Source organism: Eschrichtius robustus, chromosome 4, assembly GCF_028021215.1.
Source record: "Eschrichtius robustus isolate mEscRob2 chromosome 4, mEscRob2.pri, whole genome shotgun sequence".
Classification (NCBI taxonomy): Eukaryota; Metazoa; Chordata; class Mammalia; order Artiodactyla; family Eschrichtiidae; genus Eschrichtius; species Eschrichtius robustus.
Genome location: NC_090827.1, coordinates 3,069,732 through 3,095,216, shown reverse-complemented (window position 1 = coordinate 3,095,216; position 25,485 = coordinate 3,069,732). Strand labels below are relative to the sequence as shown.

The 25,485-nt window shown below is 51.4% G+C and overlaps 1 protein-coding gene across 2 annotated transcripts in view; it reads right to left on the bottom strand.

Moving 5' to 3' along the window:
- Positions 1 to 24,835, bottom strand: part of FNIP2 (folliculin interacting protein 2) — a 118,603-nt gene extending 93,768 nt beyond the window's left edge. Inside the window, exon 1 of one of the 2 annotated variants that reach the window (XM_068542399.1) lies at positions 24,717 to 24,835. In XM_068542399.1, the coding sequence (XP_068398500.1) occupies positions 24,717 to 24,835 (119 nt within the window). Of the gene's footprint in view, positions 1 to 687; positions 981 to 24,716 lie in introns of those variants that run through there. The other variant, XM_068542400.1, reaches the window with a different exon arrangement.
- Between the last annotated feature and the right edge of the window lie 650 nt (positions 24,836 to 25,485).

Sequence of the window (25,485 nt, the reverse complement as noted above, 5' to 3'; positions counted from 1 at the left end):
CGAGCTTCTGAACCAGATGACGAGCTTCTTGAGGACGTGAGCACCACGGCTTTCATTTCTTTTGTGTTTCGCTTGTGCGGCTAAAAGCTAACACCCAGCAGAGGGAAGGCACTCGGGAAGCGGTTCTGAAGTTAGAAATAACCCCTCTTCAGTCATACTCCCTAAGGCTGCCTCACACACAGCTGTTCTCCCAGGTTCCGAAAACAGTCTCTCTCTCAGGGACAAGGAAACCTCATTATGGCTCAAGGCGGCATAGAGTCAAATGCTCCTGTGAAAAATAATTACGCATTTAAAAATCCCACCGGACTTAGTCCAAAACATGAGCTAACGCTAACATTTATTTCAGTTGCGGCCCCCCCAGTACAAGTGAATGTTGACTGTGACACCGAATTACACAAGAATTTCCACAAGAAAAGAGCAAACTTCTTAGGGAGAACTGTTTCTCCGCAGAGAGATTTTTCGTCTTCACGACAGTACTCCTTTTGTTTACAAGAGCTACATTCAGGTACACTGGCAACTTCCACGGAATTACAAACACAAGTGGACCTAAGAATTTGGTCTTTAGAAGTAGTCCCATGGAACTGCGTTTTCAAATTATTCCTAGAAATTCAAAGGGGGCAATGAAACACTGTCCCGCAGAAATTTACGGGGAGTCACACGTACAATTTAAAATTTTCTAATACTCACATCTGAAAAAGCACAAAGACGAAAATGGACCAAACGTGAATTTTACCCTCGGAGCACAGCTCCGTTCGGGCTGGCCCCAGGCGGCCGGTGGCCGCAGCTCCAGACATCCCCGAAGGAGAATGCCAGCGGCGTGGACGTGTCCCACCGGCGGCTCCTCCATCTCCAGCCCGGAGCAAAGTTTGGCAGGAAACCCGGCGCAGGGCAGGGGGGACGCGAGGAAGGCCGGGCTCGCGCAGGAACCTCTCAGAGCATCAGAGGAAGCTGCTCAGCCCCACCCCTCGCAGGAGAACCCAGAGGGGCTGCTCCCTCCGTACCGAACCACAGGGTGCCTGCCGCCAGCCTCGGGCCGGGCCAGCAGCAGCCGCAGGACCGGGGAACTGGGAACGGAGGGGCCGTGGGCGCCGGCAGAGGACGAGGGAGCTGCAAGCGAGAGCTCCCTGCGCTCCGCGGAGGGCGGAGCATCTCAAGACCGGTCCTCACTCCCGCCCCGCCCCGCCCCGCCCCGCCCCCCCAGCCTAACCCGCACACCTGGCTGACTCTGGGTCCCCGGCAAAGGGGGCGGGGCTTGTACGCCGGAGCAGCACGCATGTCTGTGCAGCGAGACCCCGCCCCTCCTCCGACGCCTGCAGGGGCCTCTGCGCAGCCGCGTCTACACCGCGACTTCCCCGGTTCCCGATCTCCCCTCGGGGCGCGTGGAACCCCTGGGAAGGCGCCCACGGCCGCACGCGGGGGCCCTGGCATCGCCTCCGCACCCGCGGGCAGCCGGCGGGGCCGGGCGTGCTGTGCCGCGGGCGCTGCCTCCCCGTCTGCCCCGCAGCCGTCCAGGCGCACCCTCCGTCGACAGCATCCGCCGCGGTCGCCCATGCCGGTCCCTCCGGGCTTCGCTTCTTTGCCTCCAAGCCCTACCAGGCTTGGCTCTGACGCCACCTCGTCAGTCCTTCAGCCGGAACAACCCCACGGCTCACTCCGGGAGCCGCGGCCCACCCTCCGCCTCCCGACGCCGGCCGGCGTCCTCCGCGGTGCACGCGCGCTCTACACGCCCCAGGAGGACGGACTTCGCCAGCGGGAACCGCTGCTTCGGGGGAAATACAGGCTCTGGCCACAGGCCTTTCAGCGGCCCATGAGCACTTAGCCTTGCTTCACGTGCGGTGCTGTCACTGCACAGGCGCCGTTGCTTCCTTCACACTGAGCTCGCGGCCCACAGCGCCAGAGCGCAGGCCGGCTCGCAGCGCATCCGCACGCCTTCTCCGCCGGGCCGTGCTGCCTGGGCCCACTGGACAGCGCGCCGGCACCGTGCTTGGGGCCGTTTCCACAGCCACGTCACCAGCGAAGAGCACAACGATGCAAAGAGAAACCCACCTCGACAGGAAACAGACTGCCAAGAGGGCGTGTGTCTGCAGCGAAGGCAAGCGCTACCCCTGCCCTCGGCTGGGAGATGCACGTCGGGCGGCGGCAGGATTCTGCCAGCCTGCCCGCGGCCCTGACCCACCATAAAAGCTGCCCGAGCGCTGATCTGAGGGTCACAAAGCAATTTCAGGGAGTAGGCGAGCTTGCGCACACGGAATCCACGAGTGACGGGGGACGACCGCCTGGCACCCGGGCCGGCTTCCAGGACCACTCCCTCTGCCCTCCGCAAGCTCCGGCGAAGCAGCTCGTGTCTCTGTCCTCCGGGGGTCCCAGAGACCACCCCCCCCCCCCCCAGGTGCGGGGCGAGTGCCAGTTAACCAGAGCCCTGCCCACAGTCCCCTGCGCCTCCTCTGGAGAAGGAGACGGACCAGTAGCCCCTGCTACCTGGGTCTCAGTGTCTGTGACCTGCTCAGGCCCCATCAGATGCCCACACACACACCTGTCACCACGTGCAACCCTTCCGTGTAAGGCCCGCGGAGCACAGAAGATGGCAGACGGGCGCGGCCCTCACGGTTCACCCCACACAACGCAGGGGGCACGTGGGACGCAGAGCCGGAGCACAAAGGGTCACCACCGAGGTCGGCGTGACGGGCAGGGCTGGGAGGCCCTGCGCCCTGTGAGCCGACGGGAGGCGGTGACTTTCCAAAAGCATTTCCTGCATCTGAACCATCGCTGGTTACAACTGGCAAAACGCCTAGTATTTGCAAACGCACCAACAACGAGAACTCCCTACGGGCTCTCACTGCAGAAGAAACGTCTGAAGCCTGGAGTATCTGGGGACCCTGAACAGAAAACGAGGTCAGAGAGGAGACTGGAAGCAACTCAGCCTGAGGGTCTGGGGAGGAACCGCCAAGTCCTGCAGGAAATGCCACGTCCCATCCACTACCACTGCCTCCCACCGAACACTCCCCCCACACTGTCCAGCTCCCCGAGTCAGGTCTGCAGGGAGCTAGCGGACACATCTGAGTCACGCGAACTTGGCTTTCACTTTTAGTAAATCATCTGCAGATGAGATGGAAGGACGAAAAGGATTTAAAAACTATGAGCTCAAATATCAAAACGACTTATATATATATTTAGTATCTAACTCTCCAAACGGAAAGATAAAAAATAAATCTAAGAAAGTGCTGGGGGGGGAAAAAAAAAACAACCCTGAAAAACGAAGGCGTCTACCAAGCTTAGAGACCTTGGTCACAAAAGAGACATTTATTGGGCGCTTCTGTAAGGCCCACGGCCTCTGCCGCATGGCACACTGTTAACTCCTGTTACACCTGTTACAACGGAACCGTATGGAGTGAACCTTCGTGGCCTGAACTGCTCAGGGCAGTGCTGTGCCTCATTCACCCCTGTGTCTGAAGAGGTCGCTGTACCTGGAATATGGAAGACGTCCAACAGATGCTTCTGAATGGAGATTTACTGTGCAGGGTCCTGTAAGTTCACCCATGACGTTCAGAGCTCAGAACGCACGCCAGAGGCATCATTATAAGAGGTGGTCAGAGTACTGGCCATCCTGCCAACCCCCCTGTGACATACCCATTATTCTAAAAACGCATGAACTAGCTGCTCTCCGTAACAGAACACCATCTTTACCATCTTAACTATGTGAAAGTCACGTCCACGTGGTAAGAGCCTGCTGCGTCTCTCTCTCACCCACCCCAGTCCTGCCCTTCTGGAGGCTGAGGGCCGGGCAGGGTGGCAGAGACTCTCAGACCCCGGGGCTGGGAGCACCTGTGGAAGGCGGCGCGGCTTAGAGAAGAGGGGTGAACGCAGCTGGGCTGCCGTGAGCGCGTCCGGTCCCCTCGAGCTCTGGGGACAGCTCAGCGAGGTGTGAGACACAGAGATGGCAGGAGCAGTGACAAGGCGGCCAGGGGCTTGGGAAGGCAGAGGGACAGCGCTCGCGGCCCCTACTGGCAGAGGCGCAGGTAAACGCCCCTCATGAGCTTCCCAGCAGGGGCTCGGAGGGGTTCCGTCCACCTCCCGGGACACGGGTCCCAGCCGAGGGTCACGCCCAGCGGGGGGGCAGCACCGCACGTGGGGACCGCTCGCTGCGCTCTCCGGCCTGGCACGGTACCGCGCTCCCACCGTCTCATCGGCAGGGATTCGATCTCCACCTGCAGATACGCAGAGACAGAAAGCAACCCACCCACAGTCACACAGCGGATGAGACGAGGTGGGACAGGCGCGCATGCGCGTGCGCACACACACACGCACACGCACGCACACAGGTACGCACACGCTCGTAATCGCACCCGGCGGGCCACACGGACCGTGCTCAGAGCAGTGGGCGTGCGCGGCCCGTCACCACCAGGGCGGGGGAGGTGGAGGAAGGCTGGACACACTCAGAAGCGGACCCTGTCCTACCGGTGGCTCTGCCCGGAAAGCCCAGCCTGCAGCCGGTCTTCGCTTTCCACCACCACCCCCTGAGATCCGAGAGATCTCACAGCAGTTGATCGCCGGTATCACTCTTCTTAGTGCGCCGAACCTCCAAGGGCTTTTTGAACAAAGGGATCACGGCGGCCCAGCGAGCCCCTTCCTCGCCCCCTTGCCCCTAAGAAAGGCATTTCTTTCACCGAGAACACCCCACCACGGGCTGGCTGCCAGGGCGAAGCCCCTCCTCCGCCCCCGGAGCAGAAAACGCTTCTCTCGCTACTTCCGGCCACAAACTCTTCTCCTCTTGCGTCAGCTTTTCCTTCTCCATTGTCTTCATTCCTGACTAAGGCCAAGTGGCTTCCAGGCTACACGGTGCCCAGAGCGTGCCGGACGGCCGACAGAACCCCCCCGAGCACATGTTTAGAGCCGGGTGGGGCGGCCGTGACCACAACGAGGGGATGCCAGACCCGGCCAGCGCGGACCTGGCGCTCCCCTAGAGTCCAGCCTGCTCCAGCCCCGTGAGTGGAGCCCACTTTAACCTTGGCCCCGAGGACACGGCACCACCTCTCCCAGGGGCCTGTCCGTGTGCACCACCTCTTCCCCAGGGATGAAGTGCCCAAAGCAGCAAAGTCCCAACCCCAGAAGCTCCCAAAAGAACCCCAGGCCCAACCAGGAGGCGGTCTTTTCTATCATGTCTCTCCTCATCCAAAGCCCCCAACGAAAGCTAAGAAGCTCTTCACAGAAGGGAAGGAAAGCTGAGTCGAAGGCATTCTGCTTACAGGGCCGTCGCTTATTCATTTATTCAAATGTGCCCACATAAGTGTCGTGCGCCGTATCCCCCCATGAACACACGGACGCGGCACGTCCCCCCTGACCCTGCGGGGCCGTGGCAGAGTCAGGCACAGGCAACGATGAGCCAGCAGGATGGGGTGCGGAGCGCAGTGAAGAGCACAAAGCAGCCGGGGCTATCCTGTCCCCTGGGGAGCGGGTGCCCCAGCCCCGGAGCACTTACCAAGGGCCAGGCGCTGCTCTCACTCTGCAGGGGCAACCCCACGTCAACCTCATGGCCGCGTCACCAAGCGCTCGCTATGCTTCCCACTATACCGACGAGAAAGCAGCAGCCCAGCACAGAGGGGCTCAGGAACGCGCGCAGGATCACACGGCTGCGTGACGGTGACGGCAGCAGGACTGCAAAGCCGAGGTCTGGCTGTGGAGCCCACGCCCGCTCCGGCCCCGTACTGGGTAGGAGCCGGCGGGTTAGAGGAGGAGGACGAGGCAGGCCCAGGCAAGGAGCGCTTTACAAAGGGAACACCCGGAAGCGCTGGAGGAACCGAGACAGGTCCACTCTGACTCAGGTAAGAAGGGGGGGAAGAGCACGGAGAAGCGAGACCGGCCCAGCCACGTGGAGGAGTCCAGGCCTGACTCCTGAGGGTCACAGGTTACAGCACTGAGCACCTCAATGCCAGACAAGAGCACAGACCTCACGTTCAATGACGCACAAAAGAATGCATATTTACGATGATTAAAAACTATAAAATGCATTTTAGTTACAAACTCATAACAATTTTTAACAAGTGCAAAACAAGGGAACTGCTAGAAACAATACACGCCGGAGAGGGTGTGGAGAAAAGGGAACCCTCCTGCACTGTAGGTGGAAGGTAAACTGGTGCGGCCACTGTGGAGAACAGCATGGAGGGTCCTTAAACCACTAAAAATAGAGCTGCCATATGATCCAGCAATCCCACTCCGGGGCTTACATATCCAAAGAAAGCCAAAATTTGAAAAGACACATGCACCCCAATGTTCACCGCAGCACTGTTTACAATAGCCAGGACATGGAAGCAACCTAAATGTCCATCGACAGAGGAATGGATAAAGACGATGTGGTACATATATACAATGAAATACTACTCAGCCATAAAATAGAATGAAATAATGCCATTTACAGCAACATGGATGGACCTAGAGATTATCATACTAAGTGAAGTAAATCAGAAACAGACAAATATTATATGATATCACTTATATGTGGAATCTAAAAAAATGATACAAATGAGCTTATTTACAAAACAGAAACAGATTCACAGACATAGAAAACAAACTATGGTTACCAAAGGGGAAAGGGGAGGAGGGATAAATTAGGAGGTTGGGATTAACATGTACACACTACTATGTGTTAAATAGATAATCAACAAGGACCTGCTGTAGAGCACAGGGAATTCTGCTCAATATTCTGTAATAACCTATAAGGGAAAAGAATCTGAAAAAGAATGGATACACGTATATGTGTAAATGAATCACTTTGCTGTACACCTGAAACTAACACAACATTGTAAATCAACTATACTCCACTATAAAATAAAAATAAAAAAAATAATAAAAAAAAAAAAAAGGGAACCGGCCAAATCTGTAGGGACGAAAACTGGCCACAGTGCGATGCAGGAGCCCAGAGGTCTGTGTTCCCGACCCGGCTCTCCCTGCACGGGCACCCAGCACCCTGGTCAGGGGGCCCATGACCTGCTGTTTGAAATAAATGTAACCACTTTGGAAAACAAAATCCACGTAATGTGAACTATTACAGTTAAGTCCGTCTCATCAGTGTACTCTCTCTGAAACACTGGTCTTTAAAGCCCAGCAGCACACGTAACCAATACGCACCTCTCTCCCACCCCAATTTTTAGAAAAGAAACCCATGGGGGAAATCGGTTTACATGGCAATGTGATTCCTAACTGCAGCACTCTAAACCTCCAGCATGGCTTGTTTCTACTCTGAAACCATCACCACTACATTTCCAGGGCTAAATAAGCCCTGTCTTTGTCTTTGCCAAGGAAAAGAAATGATTCGAGTAAGAGGACCTCGGGCCAGCTGCACTCGGGGTGGGGCTTTCTCAGCAACGTCGAAGTACAAGATGCTCCAATGCCCGACGGTCTCCCCACCTCCAGGTTTCTGGAGCCACAGGTGCTCTTGTGTCAGATGTAAAGGTCAAATCACAGACTTGGGGATTAAAAGAAACCTTCGGGCCTTGAGAAGCAGTGCTAAGAAAATCATCTCTCCCCCTCGTGTCTCCTGTGCCCACAACCCACTGAGAAGTTACCTCATCCGAGTTGATAACATGGCAAATTAAGGGTATACCATCATGAGGAGGAAACCACAAAAAGTCAAAAGGAGACGGAAAGCCCCAGAGATCAAAACTGCAATACCAGGGGCTTCCCTGGTGGCGCAGGGGTTAAGAATCCGCCTGCCAATGCAGGGGATACGGGTTCGAGCCCTGGTCCGGGAAGATCCCACATGCCGCGGAGCAACTAAGCCCGCGAGCCACAACTACTGAGCCCGCGAGCCACAACTACTGAAGCCTGCACGCCTAGAGCCCGTGCTCCGCAACAAGAGAAGCCACTGCAATGAGAAGCCCGCGCACCGCAACGAAGAGCAGCCCCCACTCGCTGCAACTAGAGAAAGCCCGCGTGCAGCAACGAAGACCCAACGCAGCCAAAAATAAATAAATTAATAAATTAATTTTAAAAAAAAAACACTGCAATACCTCTGACACCAGGGAACTTGTCACTACTTTTTTAGGAGATGGAACAAGACTCTCAAGGAATAAAGGCTACAGAGGGTGACTATCGGAGCTTCTTCCCAAACAAAGATGTGTTCTCTGGGAAGTAAAAACCACTGTCAACTCTCACCACTATGTGAAGACAGCCACAATTTATGGGTGAAATAAACACTCTCAGGACTTCCCTTGTGGTCCAGTGGTTAAGAATCCGCCTTCTAGGGCTTCCCTGGTGGCGCAGTGGTTGAGAATCTGCCTGCCAATGCAGGGGACACGGGTTCGAGCCCTGGTCTGGGAAGATCCCACATGCCGCGGAGCAACAGGGCCCGTGAGCCACAACTACTGAGCCTGCGCGTCTGGAGCCTGTGCTCCGCAACAAGAGAGGCCACAATAGTGAGAGGCCCGCGCACCGCGATGAAGAGTGGCCCCCGCTTGCTGCAACTAGAGGAAGCCCTCGCACAGAAACAGAGACCCAACACAGCCAAAAATAAATAAATAAATAAATAAAAATTTAAAAATATATATACTAAAGCCACATTGAAGGGGGCAGGTGAAATTAATTATAAAAAAAAAAAAAAAAAAAGGAATCCGCCTTCTAATGCAGGGGACGCGAGTTCAATCCCTGGTCAGGGAACTAAGATCCCACATGCCACAGGGCAACTAAGCCCACGTGCCACGACTACTGAGCTCACGCACCTCAACTAGGGCCCACGCGCCCTGCAGCTGGCACGCCACAACTAGAGAAGAGAAAACCCGCACACCACAACTAGAGAGAAGCCCGAGCGCTGCAATGAAAGATCCCCATGCCTCAGCGAAGATCCCGTGTGCCGCAACTAAGACCCGACGCAGCCAAAAAAATAAGGAAAATTAATTAATTAAATAAATATTTTTTAAAAATAAAAAATAAAAAGAATAAATGCTCTCAAGTCCTAGTTGGCCCACTCATTTCAAAACTGACATCCACAAAATTCAAATGGGAGGAACAGACGTCTGTTCCTGAAGCTGTAAGCGTATATAATTCATGCACTAGCAAACTTCGGTGGCTTGTCTTTTTAAACTGTGGCCATGAGAATCCAAAACAAGCGTTCCTTTATTCATCCGAGACTCACCTGCCATTAACATTTTCACTCTACGAACCACAGGTATCTGGTCACTTGTTTTTACGAGGATAAAACAGTGTGAAGCCAGTAAGATATTTATCTCGGACAGAGATCTGGATTAGGACCAGAAAACAGAAGTAGGCGTAAACAAACATTTCTCTGGAAGGAGCAGTATAAACAGAGTGGTCTTTTCAGTGATGCGCAAAGAGCGAACTCAACATTTTCATGGCTGGTCTGAGGGAGAGGCTGGCCAGGGGTAGGGCCACGTGCATCTACGGCACTAAACGTTTCCAGCAGGAAAATGCCCAACTAAAGGGGAACACACAGTAAGCCCTTTCAGGTTCTTTGGACAAACAAACAGAGAAGTAAATGGTACACGAGTTTTAGTTTGAGCAAAGGTCTGGTCAGTTTAGAGAATGACGGCATTCAAGCTATGCTTATGACAAACCCAGGCTCTCAAAAAAGTATATCCTTAAGAGAATACATCATACGTTTCTTGGCAGTGAACCTCAGAAATCTAAACTGGAACTAGTATAGAAAAAGATAAAACAGTCTATAGAGAAGAGTCTCTAAGGTTGAAGAAAAATTACGTAACCCTGTAACTGAAAAGAAAGAAGAAAAAGGGGGTGAACACAGTCAGAGGCACGACGGGATAAACACGCTTACTGGTTAAATTCTGCAATGTTAAGCGCGGGGAGATGTCCTTAAAGCTTTAAAGAGGTAAGTTTATGCACAAAAAGGAACTTTATATAATGCCTAATAAATTTATATTCCTCTAAGTAGTGATACTAGCTGAGGAAAAAAAAAAAAAAGGCTCAAATAAATATATTTAAACAGGACTGAGCTCCAATCAGTGTTCTCAGTGCTATGCAGTGCACTACAGGGACGTATATCGATGATATTCTGTTCCCTGCACTTACCGTAGAATCTGGTTGTGTTTGGATAATTAGAACACCAGCTGGTAGAATGCTGTCGGTGCCATAAAGACAAAACAAAGAAACAGGAAGTGCAGGAGCTGGGAGGGTGAGCCCTCTCAGGGCTCAAGACAGTTGGGGGGCATCCGAACTGGGTCGGGAAGAGCAAACAGAATTTGGACAAAAGTAACCCTGAGGGAGGGAACAGAAAAAGAAAAGTCTTGTAATGTACAGCATGGTAACTACAGTTAACATTGTACTGCATATTTGCAAGTTGCTAAGAAAACAGGTCTTAAAAGTTCTCGTGACAAGAAATTTTTTATAACTACGTGAGGTGACGGATGGTAACTAGACTTACTGTGACTGTTTCACAATATATATAAATAGAGAATCGTGTTGTACACCTGAAACTAATATAATGTTACATACCAATTATACTTCAATTTTTTCCCACAATTTTATCTTTTTTATTCTTTATTTTTTATTTTTTGGCCGCGGGGCTTGCGGGATCTTAGTTCCCTGACCGGGGATCGAACCCGCGCCCCACGCGTTGGAAGTGCAGAGCCTTACCCACTGGACCGCCAGGGAAGTCCCTCAATTTTTTTTAATTACAAAAAAAAAAAAAAGGAAAGAAGAACAGTCTTAAGAGAGAGATGTGGATTTCCTAGGCCCTCTGGCAAATACTGGCCTAAACTGTCCCCTGAACGTCATTACTTGGGGTGTCCAGCTGCACCTCAAATTCACGCGCAGAAACAAACGTACGCGTTCCTTTTTTCAAGTCATTTCTCCTTGTAACTGCCCTACTTGCATTAACTATGCTACCGTTCGCCCAGGTTACTCTGGCTCAAGCCCTGGAAGTTACTTTATATATTATGTCGCTCCTTTTTGAGAATTCTTTGCTCCTTTTGTTTACTACGATCCCCTGTCCCTCCCACTTCCTGTCCCTTTTTCCTCTGACACACGCCTGACGCACAGTCCCCCATGCATGCCAGTTAGGTCCCCCGGGGAAGCTACCTGCAGAGAACGCAGGGGAGGACAGAAAAACCCAGAATTACTTGCTGAGCTCTGACGCCGGGTCTCAGCCTTACATCCTGGGACGCTGGACTGCACCGGGCTCGGGACGGATGGAGAATTCCAGCCGTGAGGATCTCAGAGCCTAACCAGTGTAGGTCAAAGACCTCTTCCTCTGCCCCCCAAAAGGCCACAGGGAATTAACCTGATGGTGAGGAAGGACCCTCCCTGAGAATGTGAGCTGGCAAAAAAAAGAACTGTGAAGGCTGCCTGCCCCACTGCTCAGGGCAGAGGTGGCCAAAGTCCTGCACCCGAATACTTCCAGGATGGGAAGGAAGGTGAGTCTTCTGAGCAGGGGGGTGACAGCTGACAGTTTAACAATACTTTGGGATTTGTTCTGAAGGAGAGCAGCAATCCTGTTACTTTATCCTCGAGGATAACCGTGCCTCCACCCCGCAACGACGTCTCTGGGGTCCTGGAAGCCCAGGGCCCTGCGCACAAAGGCTTCTAAAACACAGGGAGAGAGCTCGGGCCTAACATACGATGGACAGCAAGACTGTCACCCCCAGGACGTCACCTACTACGGTCTGCTGATTGGACCGCAGCAATCAAGTGCTCGTTTTGACGTAATTCTGAAAAGAACCTTCCTGTTAAACAGCTACTGAACGTGCTAGCAGTCAAGGCAAGCTCAGGGCAACTCACGTGGCCACCACCGTGTGAACCACAATACCGACGTTTATGGTCCAGGCTGTAAAACTCCAGCCTCGATGCAGGGATCTGAGCAGCAGGCAGGCATCGGCCGCCGCGAGAGCAACGTCCAGCGCCGCCTGGTCTGAAGGGAGGCGGCTTGGAGGAAGGAAGACGCGATGCTGAACGCACTGTGAAATGCGCACGCGGCTGCACCTGCAGGAGCCAGGCGGCCTTTGACAGCGCCAGCGGGAGGAGGCGGAGGGCGCGGGCTTTCCGAACTGCAACCCCCCAGGCCCGCTACAGTGAGGACCAGGGCTTAGCGCTTCAGTTCTATGAGATTACGGGGCAACTGCGAGGTTTCCCTTCGTCTAGCTTCTGAGACAAAGGCCTCTCTCTCTCTTTTCCCCTTGCTCCCCCTTCCTGCTTGTAAAAATCTAACTCGTGTTCAAGCGCAATCTCCTCTCCTTGGCGCAGGCCTGCATTTTAGGAAACCGTTCATCAGTACAGGAAGCAGAACTACCGGGAAACTGCTTTGGGGGAAAAATGGAGCTCCTGAGCTACAGAGAGAGATATCTGGGGGTTGGGGAGAGATGAGGAGGCAGAGCACAGAGGGTTTTCAGGACCATGAAAATTCTGCGTATGATGTTGTCATGATGGACACGTGTCATTACACATTCGTCCAAACTCACAGAACAAGAGTGAACCAAGAGGGAGCCCCACGGTAAACTAGGGGCTTTGTGTGATTATGGTGTGTGGACGCAGTCGGTCATTGGTTAAACAACGGACCGCGCTGGTGAGTGACGCCGATACCCGGAGAGGTTGCGCATGTGCGGGGCACAGGGTGCGGGGGAAACCTGGGGGCCGTCCTCTCAGTCCTGCTGGACGCCTGAAACTGCCCTAAAGAAAGTCTTTATTTACAAAGAGAGAGAGCGCGCTCCCTGCGTGTGCTAGGCTTTACCAAGTACGGATTCCGCCGCGGGCTGGGAGGGGAACCACAGGCGACACCGCTGGCTCGTGTCCGTTTTGGTCTCTTCCCTTTGGAGATAAGAGAGTCCTGGGATTGCGGATGAGGGGAGACTAAGGAATATCACACACAGGAAAACTGCACTAACTTGGGTCCCAGCCCCCAAGTTAAGGGAAGGCATTTGTGCTGCGCCGCTGCTACAGCCGCCCGCGCTCACACCTGCGGGGGCCCCCCGTGCCCGCCGAGAGGCAACGCCACCTCCTGAGGAGGACAAGCCACCTGCGGGCAGAGACACGCGACGCTGGCCTCTGAGAGTGACGAGCGCTGCCGCGGACCCCAGGCCCAGCGGGCGCCGAGCGCTGTGCGCCAGGCGTAACTGACGTGTGTAATCTCCAGCCCTCAGAACCGTGCAAGGAAAGCCGTTTTACACCCATCTTGCGGAAGAGAACCCTCAGAGACGACGTGCCCTACGTGGTAAGTGGGAGAGCCGGCTTTGACTCAAGAATACAGACCCTACCGGAGTCTCTACTCTTTCTATTAACCCTCAAAGTGTAGACCGAGGACGCTCACCTACTCTTCGGGGCCACCTCAGTTTAAAACTGAGCAGGAATAATGCCTGCGAGGCCCTGCACAGTCCGGCCCCAGTGGGCCCTGCCTCCCAGGAGCGCTCTTATTTCAAAGAATCCGGCCCATTCCCTGACCCAGGAACACCTCCAAGGTAAGCGTCGTCTTCATCCTCTCCACCCGAGTCCTACCCATCAGATCCCAGCTCCTGGGTAGAGCCTGCCCTGAAGCAGCCGGACTAACGAGCCCTCACTCCTGCCTGACATCTCAACAGGACCGTAGAGACTTGGTCCTGAACTCCTTACTGCTTTGCAGTGTCGGTTAGTTTTTTAAACTTAATACCTATCGTTTGCACAGTTAAAATGGAAGCCCCCGGGAAATAATAGTTAGATCTCATACTTCCTTGTAAACCCCACAGACCATCAGCCTCTTAGGAACTTCAGATGTTCACCTGCAGAGAGGGAATACAGACCACGGACCGACGTGGGTTAGAATTCCCGGCACCACTAGTTACCCACACAGTGGTCTCCAGCAAGCCTCAGTTTTCATCTGTAAATTATTACAACTTTATGTCTATAAATTAGCTAATGAAACACCCACCCTCAAAGGGTAACTTCAAGATGATGTAAGCAAATGCCACGTGGTGCGGGTCCCTCCTCCACCAACACTGCGGGGGCCTCCGTAAACACTCCAGAGAAGCAGCTACTTACAGGCGTCTTAAAAGACTGCAGAGACGCTGTTTACCTACACAGCCCAGAATACGTCCACCAGTTAATGAGGTTTACAACATGAAAATACATCTTTAAAGTCACAAATGGCTGCTTGCATTACAAAAGAATTTTTTCTCATTTTTTATTTTTTGCCCACGCTATTTTATAACAGTAAACAATTTTTTTTAAAGGATATTTATCCACAAGTTCATTACCCCATCGAATCAACTCTTGCATTTTTCTGTTTTCCTTTCTAGTCCTTGGTCATACATTTATATACTTTACTAACATATTCATCTTGTAGGTACCAATTGATTTGGGGTTTTTTATTTATCATATCAAACATTTGATTATGTTATATTAAATGTGAATATATTAATTATAACATAGTATATATGTATTACATTATATATGTATATTATATATGTTATAATTAACATATATTTTAATATACAGTATTTAATGTACTTGTTGACATATTAAACATACATGAATATATTTTATATATTAAAACACAATGTGACTATATTAATACAGTCTTCATAATCATTTAGCCACCATACAGTATCCTATGAAGCGAACATCGCAGTTTAGCTACTTTCCTGCTGTTAGACAACTATAATAATTCCTTTTAGACATTTATCATTATAACAATAATGTCTAAAGAACATCTCCATGCATGAAAGTTTGTTTGCTTTTTTTTTAACATCTTCATGCAGAGAACTTTTTCCTTTTAAATCTAGAACAAGCTAGACAAGGGGTCAGCAGCTACCAAGCGAGGGGCAGGGTCCGGGTTTCGCCACCACCCCCCAGCACGGTTTCCTCCGGGCACTTTAAGTCACCTCCACTAAACAGCCACTCACGCGATGCTGCCAGGAGTGTAAGTAGGCACAGCATCTCTGAAGAGCGATTAGGCAGAAATGCCACCCTGGGTCCTGACCCTAGAAATATACTTGAGCTTCTGAATAAGCATCTTCTGACCAGGAAGTTCACCATCTCTAACAAAAAAGCCTGAAAACAATCTAAACATCCGTCAACAGGAGACTGGTTAAACTTCGTGTAGTTGTCTGCCCACTAAAATTACCTGGGGGGTGGCAGGGAGGTGTTCGTAACGACAGACCTGTAGGCAGCCTGGATCAATGAGATGAGGATCTCAGAGAATGGTCTGGGCATTTAAACCTTGCTGGGTCCCTGCAATGTCCAGCCAGACCTGACAGCCACTGAGCTGGTCTTCCACGCACATTCACTCAGTGGAAGCCAGGCAACTATCAGCAACACGCTGGATGGTGTGTACAGCAACTACCATTGCTGTGAATGAAAGAGAATGTTTTCTCTTGTATGTGCGTCGAATATTTCTGGAAGGATACACTAAAAGAAACTGGTATAATAAGGGTGGCCCTTGGGAAAAGAGATTAGGGGTGTGAAATGAGGGGCTTATATTTTAATGTATATCATTTTATACTGTTTGATTTTTAATCAGGTGCACTGAAAAGTTAATAATCTTGAACAAGATCATAATTTAATTTGTGAGCCGTTTCTCAAGACCACGTGGCACTAGCCAGTGCCCGTGCTCTCAGGGTCTCCACGGAGCCCTGCATGCGCGGAAGGGACCAAGTGCCCTTCTTGGCCTTTTGCTCACTGCTGTGGCCCTGGCAACTCCCTTACTCAATGCGCCAACCTAAAGCAAACAGTCACCGGCTGATACGCCGGGGAGATGTTTGCCTGTGGCTCCCCTCCTCGCCCCCGAGGCCATCACCAATGACACGTGGTCTGGGCCATCTCTTCCTAAAGAACATGTCAGATTTACAAACCCATCTTTAAGTGAGTTTCTCAGCTGCAAAGCAGCGACAATTCCATCCTTTTTCTAAAGCGCTTACTTCAGGTAGCGTGCAAACGCCGTCTCTGCGAGATTCGCAGTACCAACATCGTTTTCAGAACTAAATGAGCTGCATCTTCTATTTGAAACAACCGCTTAGCTAATTTCATTCCATCAAGTATTTCAGTTCAACAAGCCACACAAAAATTCAAGGCATCTAAAAGGTATAGAACGCAGTTTTACAGTTATCAACACACAGCTGGTAATTTCAGAGGTTCACAGAGATTATTTAAATAAAATATTTTTCTATAGGTTGCTTGCTTTCAGCAGCTGTGGGAGTTTATAACTGAGTCTCAGATATATTACTTAAGTGTCTTTTTTAGGTTTGTTTTTTTTATTATGAGGAGAGGGCAAGTCCCTTTAGAGTACTTACCTTATGATTTTGATACCAAAAAAACAATTCATTCATATTAATGGAAAGAAGGAAACTGTGTTGTCTATAACAAGATTCCTTTGAAAAATGACAATATGCATGCCAGAAACATCAAGAAAAAGAATAATATAACAAGAGGTCAGATTCTGGAATACCAGAGAATCTTCAAGGATCATCTGTTTGCAAAACTCTTAAACGTATTCATTCATTCATTCATGCATTGAACAAGTATTTATTAAGTGCAACCTCCTGCCAAGCCCTGCACTAAGCACTAAGCCACGACAAGAGGGCCAGGATTAGAAGAATTCCCATATCTAACCATAACACGGACATTTTCTTGTTTCATTCAGTTACTCAAATGTATGCTTAAAGTGGCAAATTTAAATGATATTCTTCTTACTATTTCTCAATCATGTTTTATAAGAGAACTTGAGTAAATGAGAATAGTTAATTAAGAGCTAAATGAAATCAAATACACTACATTTGTTCCCCATCACCCCAAAGGTTTCAACTGTAAGTTAGAAAAAAGAAAATGTCCAATTTTCTGGGTACACCAGGGAACCACAGTTGGCAATCTGAAGTATTTGTAAGGTGTTAAAGGCAGAACGTATTAGACTGCTGCTTCTTCCCAACACATCCTAAATCAACACCTGTTTCATCTCTGGAGGACCAAGCAGGTTAACGTCTAACTTGTCTCCAACTTGTGAAGGAACAGAGTTGCCATGACAACTGAACAAAAAGTTTAGTGAACAGAATTTACCAATGAAATGCAAAATTCCACTCAATTCCATTTAACTGGTATATGTGTACTTGTAAGCAAAGGCTAGTTTTCTGTTTGTTAAATCATCAGAATAAATGATAATGTGTTCTGTGAAAAGTTTCATGGATAAAATGTTTAAAAACACACACTCCTTTTTGTCAGAGTAAGCCACAAATAAATAAAATTGAACAATGACTGTTTGACAAGTCAATCTTGGCAATGTGGCCTTTCACATGACAGGGTCTCGAGTATACTTAAATCAAGGAAAACCAGATACTTCTAAAGTTAGTACCTTTCTTAGGTTGTGTTAAATTGTCAGGTAAATTCAGGCACATGTTTCATTTCTACTGATATCCACTACACAATGTCACCTAGGGTATATTCAAATAAACAGACTATCAATTTTCCTAGAAAAATCCTTCTATCATAAACACACAGTATATTTAGGTTGTCCACACATGCTGCATGATTACATTATTAACGTCCAACATTATCCTCACTGGAAACTAGAGTGAGGTCCCCATCAGATATGCAGGTTTCCCATCCGCCCCCGTCAGCTTTGAGGGATGAATTTCTACTGGCCCAGTGACCGCCCTGCATGAACTGGTGGTCATTTTCAAGTAGACATCTGTGAATAATCAGACACCAGTGGTCACTGATTTAAAGATGTGTTACTTCAAACACAGAAATGCTCTTATTTATGATTAAAAGGTCTCAGGCGTGGTGATAAAATCATCTTCGTAAAGCAGACACTTATCTCTTTAAAACACTACACTGGGCACAAGTTCTAGAGCGCGATGTACAAATTAAACAAGATTCAGGGACAAATAACAAGAAAAATATTCCAAATGTACATATGAATGAGAAGCACATGGCTAAAGAGAGAGGAACGTGATAGCCGGGGACCCAGCCTCGTGCTAATACTGAAATCTTATGTAACAGAAAGCACCTGCCATACAACACATACCCACAACATTAGAGTATCAATGGCTGCATTTCATGGCTGCGTTTATTGCGTTTAATAGATTATACTATTTTGGCACAAACAGAAAGTGTGCAGTAAGAAAAAAGTGTGTACGTGACGTGTGAGAAGGCGCACTGTCCTTTCCAGAAGTCCATCGCAGAGGCAGCTGGACAGCTTCTGGCTGAACACAGAGGGTCGGCAGCCCACCCGCTTCCATCCCCCCCCACCCGCGGCCTCCCACCGAGCACGCCTCACAAGAGTGCCTGTGTGGTTTGAGCCATGAGTCATGGACGTTCCGTTTACAGACGGGGTGGGGTTGAGGGAAATCACCATTCCATGCCCAGTAAGCTGGAAAAGTCCATCCTGTTTTTCCTCTTCTCCAGAGTAATCATTTCTCACAGACCAGAGATAAAAAGAACGCTTGGTAAGTAGGAACTCATTAAATATTTCAGCACTCTTACCCACAAGGGGAAAGACTGACTTTTACAGCCAAGGACACGATCTCACCCTGAGGGCCTAACCGTTCACGCCCGCGAGGGACTCAGACAAGCGTGATGAAACCTTTGCTCCTTTGCGTCCACACCAAGACAAGCAGTGGCTGGGGAAATCGGCGCGGTACCAGGTCCCGAATCAGACTCGCCCGCCAGGAGCTCACACTGGCAGCCTGAGCATTTCACGGGCGCGAGGGCGACCTTTTACAACCCCCTTGGCCGAGGAAACACAACTGCAGGGCCTTCCTCAGGCTGGCCTCACAGGCAGACCACGAGAAACACAACCCAAAGCCACAGCGACAGAAACCGGCGACCTCTCTACATCTACACTCTGCGCATCGAAAGACCACGGGCCAGCCCATCTCTCAAGACCACCTACTCATTCAAATGACAACGTGGAACATGACCGACTCGGATTTCAGAACTGAAAATTAAAACGCCTGTCTCAGTTTTCAAAGTATCCAGTCCAAGCCCCTCAGCGTACCCAAGGTACCCCAAATCTCAAAGGTCGTGTCACCTTTTTCCATATATTTCAAATAAATCTTACCTAGGTCTCTCCCGACCACCGACTGGAGAGCTGGGTGCAGCTCCTGAGCCCTGCTGGAGACCAGGCCGCCTGAGGCTGGAGGAGGGCCGGGCCCCTGCCCCGCCGATGAGAACTGTGCCCACATATACGGCCCATGCTCACCAGCCTCCCCGCTACACTGGCCTCCTGAGGGTCATCACGGACTTCGGTGTTAAGTACTTTAAAGTTCACAGCATAGCGCTCTCCGTTACAGGGACTACCACTTATTTTTACAAAGAGGAGGAAGTCTCTAGAGAGTTGTTACTCAAATCAGGTCTCTCCGCCAACCTTACACTCAGTCCCTCCCTCACGATGCAAAATACTCCAAAGACTACTTAACATTTAAAATAACTTAAATCACAGAGGCAGCACGAATTTGTTAGAGCAAAATCCAAAATACCAACAAAATATAAAACACAGAAGAGTCGAATGAAAGCTTCACCCGCCGGTTGACCACCCCTGTTAAAATGCTGGTGTGCAGGGCCGCTCACCTTCTTACACACGCGCACAGTCAACCCCACACGCCCATCCTCAACATCATTCACAAGCTTACATCTTGTTTTTACTTTTTCTAGAGAACACCTTTCCACATGCACATACACAGGCACACATGTACACGTGTGTGCATGTGTATGTGCATGTGTGTATATACGTAAATACACATGTACGTGTGATATATATAAATACATATATATAAACAGACATAAAATAAAGATTTGGTGGCTGCAGAGTATCAGCCATTGTGCAGCTGTGTCACTTCACTTAACACATTTTCCCCTGCTGCTTAAATAAGATTTTATTCTTGGTAAGAAAAACTTGCAAATAATTCTGAAAAATACACCGTACTCCTAAAACTATCCCTGACCACCCAGGCCCCTCCACCCGGGTCTCAGTGACCGGTCTTAACACTCGCCTGAAAACTCAGTCTGTTTCATCACCGACACCATCCAGGTGAAAAAAAAAAAAAAAAAAGTAAAATCACGTGGCTTCTGTTCTGTCTCAAGTCTCCCATCTACAGAAAGAGAAAACAGTTCAATTTCCATAAAGCCTCAATATGAATGATACTCAATTCCATGACTTAAGAGGCTCTCCGTAATACTTAAAATCGTTCTGTACCGCATTTTATTCTTTTCACAAGATTTTCAAATATATTACCTCCTCACCACAACCTTATTACACAGGACAGGTGTGTTACAAACGCCAAAACTGAGGCCCAGAGAAATGGAGAGACATGTGGGTCTCTCCCACGTCAACATGGTGCACGAGACAGGAAGAAATCGACGGCCTCCGCGATGAACAGAAGCCACGACGTGAGCTGGACTGGCCCCAAACCCCTAATACCCCCCGTGCCCCAGGGCACGGGTCAGGACCAGGAGATGTGAGCGGGTGGGTGTGCTCACGGATCCAGAGCAGAACGCAAGGAAGCCTGCAGGAAGACTTAGGAAGTAGTAAAAAGAAAGCAACAGGGGCCTTCTGCACAGCACAGGGAACTACATTCCGTGTCTTGTAATAACGTATAATGGAAAAGAATATGAAAAAGAAGGTGTATATACAGAGGGATAACTGAGTCACTGTGCTGTACACCTGAAACTAACACAACATTGTAAATCAACTGTAGTCCCGTATAAAATAAAAATTAAATTAATTAAGATAGTAAGCCATGATCCCTTTCCTCACGTTCTCACCGTCTAGGGAAGGAAAACTCAGGCACGAATCCAGATTCAATTCAGACCACCTTTTGTGTTATCACGTGTATTGCAACTAAACAAACAGGCTCTCACCACATATCCCCACAGCAAAGCCAAAAAAAGAAATCAAACCTGTGATTTCTGTGTCACGTGTCTTATGTTACAGTCAGTAAAAACGCGAGCGTAATGGGGCTAATCTGTGTTTCTTCCAGAATATCCCCCCGACCCCAGGACGACCTCAGTAGAAATGCTAGCGTCGTGGGAGCTGGCAGTGGAGGCTGGGGGGAGAGGGAGCCCTCCTCCTGGAGGGAGAGTAAATCCTCGGTCACAGCAAGGGTGACAACGGTGCATCTTAACGTGCATGTGGTACTTAACGCAGGGGTGAACTCCTCACCGCGTCTGAATTACCTTCCTGTTATAGTTTCCAGTGTGTTCTTTGCTGTTCATGCATCTCGGCGTAGGACCTGCTGTCCTCAGACTGTCCTACCTCGGTCTGTACGGGTGGAGTGCAAAGCCACAAGCCCTGGAGATGAGCATCAGACGCTACTGGATAACAATGTAAGTGGATTAAATCATATGTATATAACACTAACCCTGGAACGGGTGACTTAACGTCGTTCTAACAGAACCATGTGGATTAGCACTAACTAGGCCATGTGGCCTCAGATATTCAGGACTGGAGAGGCGCAGGGGTGGGGTCTCTCCTTCCCACACCTCCCAAGTGGCTGAGATGCTCTCCTCTACTCCTCACATCCCAAGCGACACGCATGCTTACTCGCTTCGTCTAACTGGTCCCAAATAAGACACTGCCTAACTGGTGACCTCTTCTGCCTCCTTCTTGCATACACATTTGAGGTGGAAACTGGTCCACTAATTTACCAGAGACATTAAAAAAAACACCTTAAAACTTCAAACTTGACCCAGACATGCAGTTCAAGAAGTCAGTGGGCACACCTTGGCTCTTAAAAGTTCCTAAGTGAACATGCTGCCCTGAGATGCAAGGGAACCAAGAACCCAATTCTACTTGTTTGAGCCGCCAGACAAATAACCTCATTTTGTTCTCGTTTATCCTTCTGGAAAAAAGAGTTACATCACACACACATATATGTGTGTGTGTATGTGTAGGTATACATCAATTGGTTAAAAGTGAAAGCACTGTAAAGACCAGCAAATAGAGAATTCTCTCAAATTTCAAGACCACGATTTAACTTTATAACTTTAGAGCTTACACTTCACAAACACCATAATCGCAGAGTGTCCCAACTCCTTCTCCCAAACTTGTAAATTCAATCTCTTCTGATTCTTTTTCTGTTTTCCTAGCAAGCTCTTTCCTCAAAGCTATGAAAAGGGCTTCTTGTCGAGATCCTGAAAAAATACACTTAAGAAGGAATCCCAACTGTGATGACTCTTTGCAGGTGGAATGCTGGGAAGCATGAAGATCTGAAAATGACCTGTGAGGTAAGCTACTTCCACCAGACCTCAAAGTTCCTCTCTAATCAAGTCCAGCGAGTGCGAACTGGAGGGGCGAGAGGACGGTGGGGAAGTTGGGGAGGTGACAGGGCCGGGCACAGGGTGAGCAGAGCACCCGTCCAGGGCGAGACTGCAGAGAAGTGGGGAAGGGCTTAAAATGACTAGTGGAAGTCCATCACTGAGAGGAAAGAGAGAGAAGAGCTCTAAAACAAAAAGATGTATATACAAACCGGATCTTATTTTTACTTAGGCTTTTCCCCAAAATGTATGGCGATCTATGCTACAAAACCGCCCCAAAAGCCAGCCCGAATCTTCCTTTCATTCTCGAGACCTACAAGTTACTGCCTGTATTTAAAGGCACTAAAGAATACAAAATCAGGGACTTCCCAGGCGGTCCAGTGGTTAAGACTCCGCACTTCCACAGGTTCCATCCCTGGTCAGGGAACTAAGATCCCACGTGCCGTGCGGCGTGGCCAAAGGGGGGAAAAAGAAGACAAATTTCACAGACACAATTTAAAAGAATACAAATTCGCGTTAGGCGTGCTAGAGGTTCAACCTAAGGGTTGCACCTTAACTTCTGAAAATCTATTCAACTACAAAGTGGGCCCCCAAGGGCAGCTCATTGCCTGTCTGAGGTACCCCCTTCCCCCCAAAGCACGTGCCAGCTCCTATTTGGTTAAATCTGGATAGAAATGAAGCGCGAGGTCATCATTCTGTAGGGCGAGAGAGGGAAATTTTCCAGGAGGCTCTCCCAGGAAGGCTGCACAGCATCTGAGAGTTCAGCCAGGTGAGGAGAGCAGGAAGAAAGACTCGCCCGGGTGCCCTTGGTCGACGTGGTGTGTCATGGTTGATTTGGCCCTCATCTTCCTGAGTCTTTACTGCATTTCTTTTTCCAAGGGGAACCCTGAGCAGGGACACACTGCTGAAGGGCCCTGAGATCTCCAATTTTCTCCTGGGCATTTACCTCCCAAACTTGCAGAGAATCCTAATGAGGTCAACAAAAACAAACCTCCAAAACCACTCCCTGGCCCAATTTTGTGTTCTTCACTAGACACCAACAGGAAGTCAGAACACTACCCTGAGAATGTTCCCACAAAGTTAGAATCAGTTTCCCTAATATGGCCAGGCCCTAAATATAGCCACAGTTTTTTTGTTCAAAAGACACTCCCTTACAGTTGTAGATGGAGGAAACGGTGGTGGGCAAGTGAGCAATAGAGCACAGGAAACCACGACCGTGCATTCAGAGGGCTCTGTGTCCTTGACAAGGGCTGCCCAAGAAAAGACACCTGGAACACATGCCCTGTCCTCTCCAGGCTTTGTTCCCTCCACCGAGTCTGGGTTACCGGCAGGGAAGAGGAGAAATTACACACCCTGGGCCAGAAGTAATTCTACCGAGTTCTGAGAAGCAACACAGCATCACTAGTACCCAAAGCAGTGAAAGGAGGAGAATTCCCTGCTTGAATTGTAAGGATTCAGTTCACCTACAGAACACCCGGGAATTTAACGAGGGTGTGTCAAGTCTTCACAACCTACCTTCCAAATAACACACACCCACACACACCCCACGGTCACAAAAGACTGGTAACGTTCACGTAACTGCCGTGAGGGGCTTTGGGTCCTTTCAGCGAATGGGATTTAAGCGGAGCAAAATCTAGAACACAAAACTTGGCCCAACATGCAAAGTTTCGCTTGAAACTTTTGAAAGGTTAAGTACCCTGGCTCTAGACTTCAATTATAAACTCCTTCTACAAGACATTTTAGCCAAAAAGCACCCAGCAGAGTGTCCGAGTTGGAAGTAGATGCTCAGTAAAACACCTGCTGGGAAAAAACGGTTACAGGGAAGTAAATGAACTTCTCAACACAAGCGTGCCGAAAGGCAATACAGGCCGTTTCAAGGCCCCGTGTAAAAGTTAGCCCGGGAGGGCGGACGGGCCTAGAGCGTTCAGGTCGGACTGTGCGCTCAAAGCGCGCAGGTCAAATGCAGGGTCTGCCGCCCCCACCTGCGGGTCGCGCTCTCTGCGACTTCACGTTCCCTCGGCCGTGAAAGGGGGATCGGATCACACCCGGCGCCCAAGGCTACCGGGCGAGCAAGCGGGAGAAAGCAACCGAAGGCACCCAGGATGCCAGCGCGCCGCCCGCGCGCGCGGCGCGTCTCCGGAGGCGCGTACCGGGGGTCAGTCCGTGCGCACACGCACCAGCTTCGCTGCGCGGGCACCTCGGGCCCCGCACACGCCCCGCGCAGCCGGCGCCCCGCGGCGGGGAAGCGACTCGCTGCCAGGCACGCGTCCGAGAGCCGGTCCCACGGCGAGGGAGCAGGCGGTGCCGCGCTCGCGCCGCGGCGTCTCCCACACAATAGGCTGCAGCGGCGCCCCAGGCCCCCCGCGACCCCCGGGCCCGCGGCGGGCACCCCGGGAGCCCCGGCACCTCCAAGCGGGGTGGGGGGGGCGCCGCGCGGCGCCTGACTGGGGCCCACGGTGCCGGGGCGGCGGCGGCGGCGTGCCGGGCGGGCCCCTCCCCTCGTCCCTTCCCGCTCCGAGCCCCTCCGTCCCGCGGCCCCTCACCTGAAGGCCGGCCCCTCCCGGGGCGCCCGGCCCGGGGCCGCCGCCGCCGCCGCCGCCGCCGCCGCGGAGCCGCCGCCGCCCTTCCTGTTGAAGAGCCTCTGCAGCAGGGTCGGGGCCATGGCGCTGCGGCCCGGCTGCGGCTGCGGCTCCGCGGCCTCGGCCCGGCTCAGCGCGCGGCCGGGGGCGGCGGCGGGGCCATCGCGGCGCGGGCAGCTGTGCTCGGCGCCGGGGCCGCCGGCCGGTCATATGACGGGGCTGGCCCGCCGCCGCCGCCGCGCGCTGACAGTTCTCCCTGCGGGAGGAGCCGCCGCCGGCGCGGGAGGAGCGCGGCCGCCATTGGCCCCGGGACCCCGCCCGGCCCCGCATCCGGGGGGCGGGGGCCGCGGGGGGCAGGAGGCGGGGGGCAGGGGGCGGGGCGAGGCGCTTAAAGGGGGCCTGGGGAGACGGGGGCTGGGCGCTTAAAGGGGGCGGGGGTGGGGCCTCGTGGATGGGGGCAGGGAGCTTAAAGGGGGCGGGAGCGGGGGGCGGAGGGGGGCGGCGCTTAAAGCGGGGGCCCCGAGGGCTGTGGGCGGGGCCAGCTGGGTGGGGGCCCTGGTGGGCAGGGGGCGGGGACCCGGGGGGTAGGGCTGGGGGCTGGAGTTGGGGGTGGAGGTGGTGGGACGGGGGGGCGGGGCCCGGTGGTGTTGGGGCGGGGGGGGCGGGGGGGCGCTAGGACGCGGGGCGGGGTCCCTTGGCGTGGCGGGCTGGGGGTGGTGCTGGAACTGGGGCC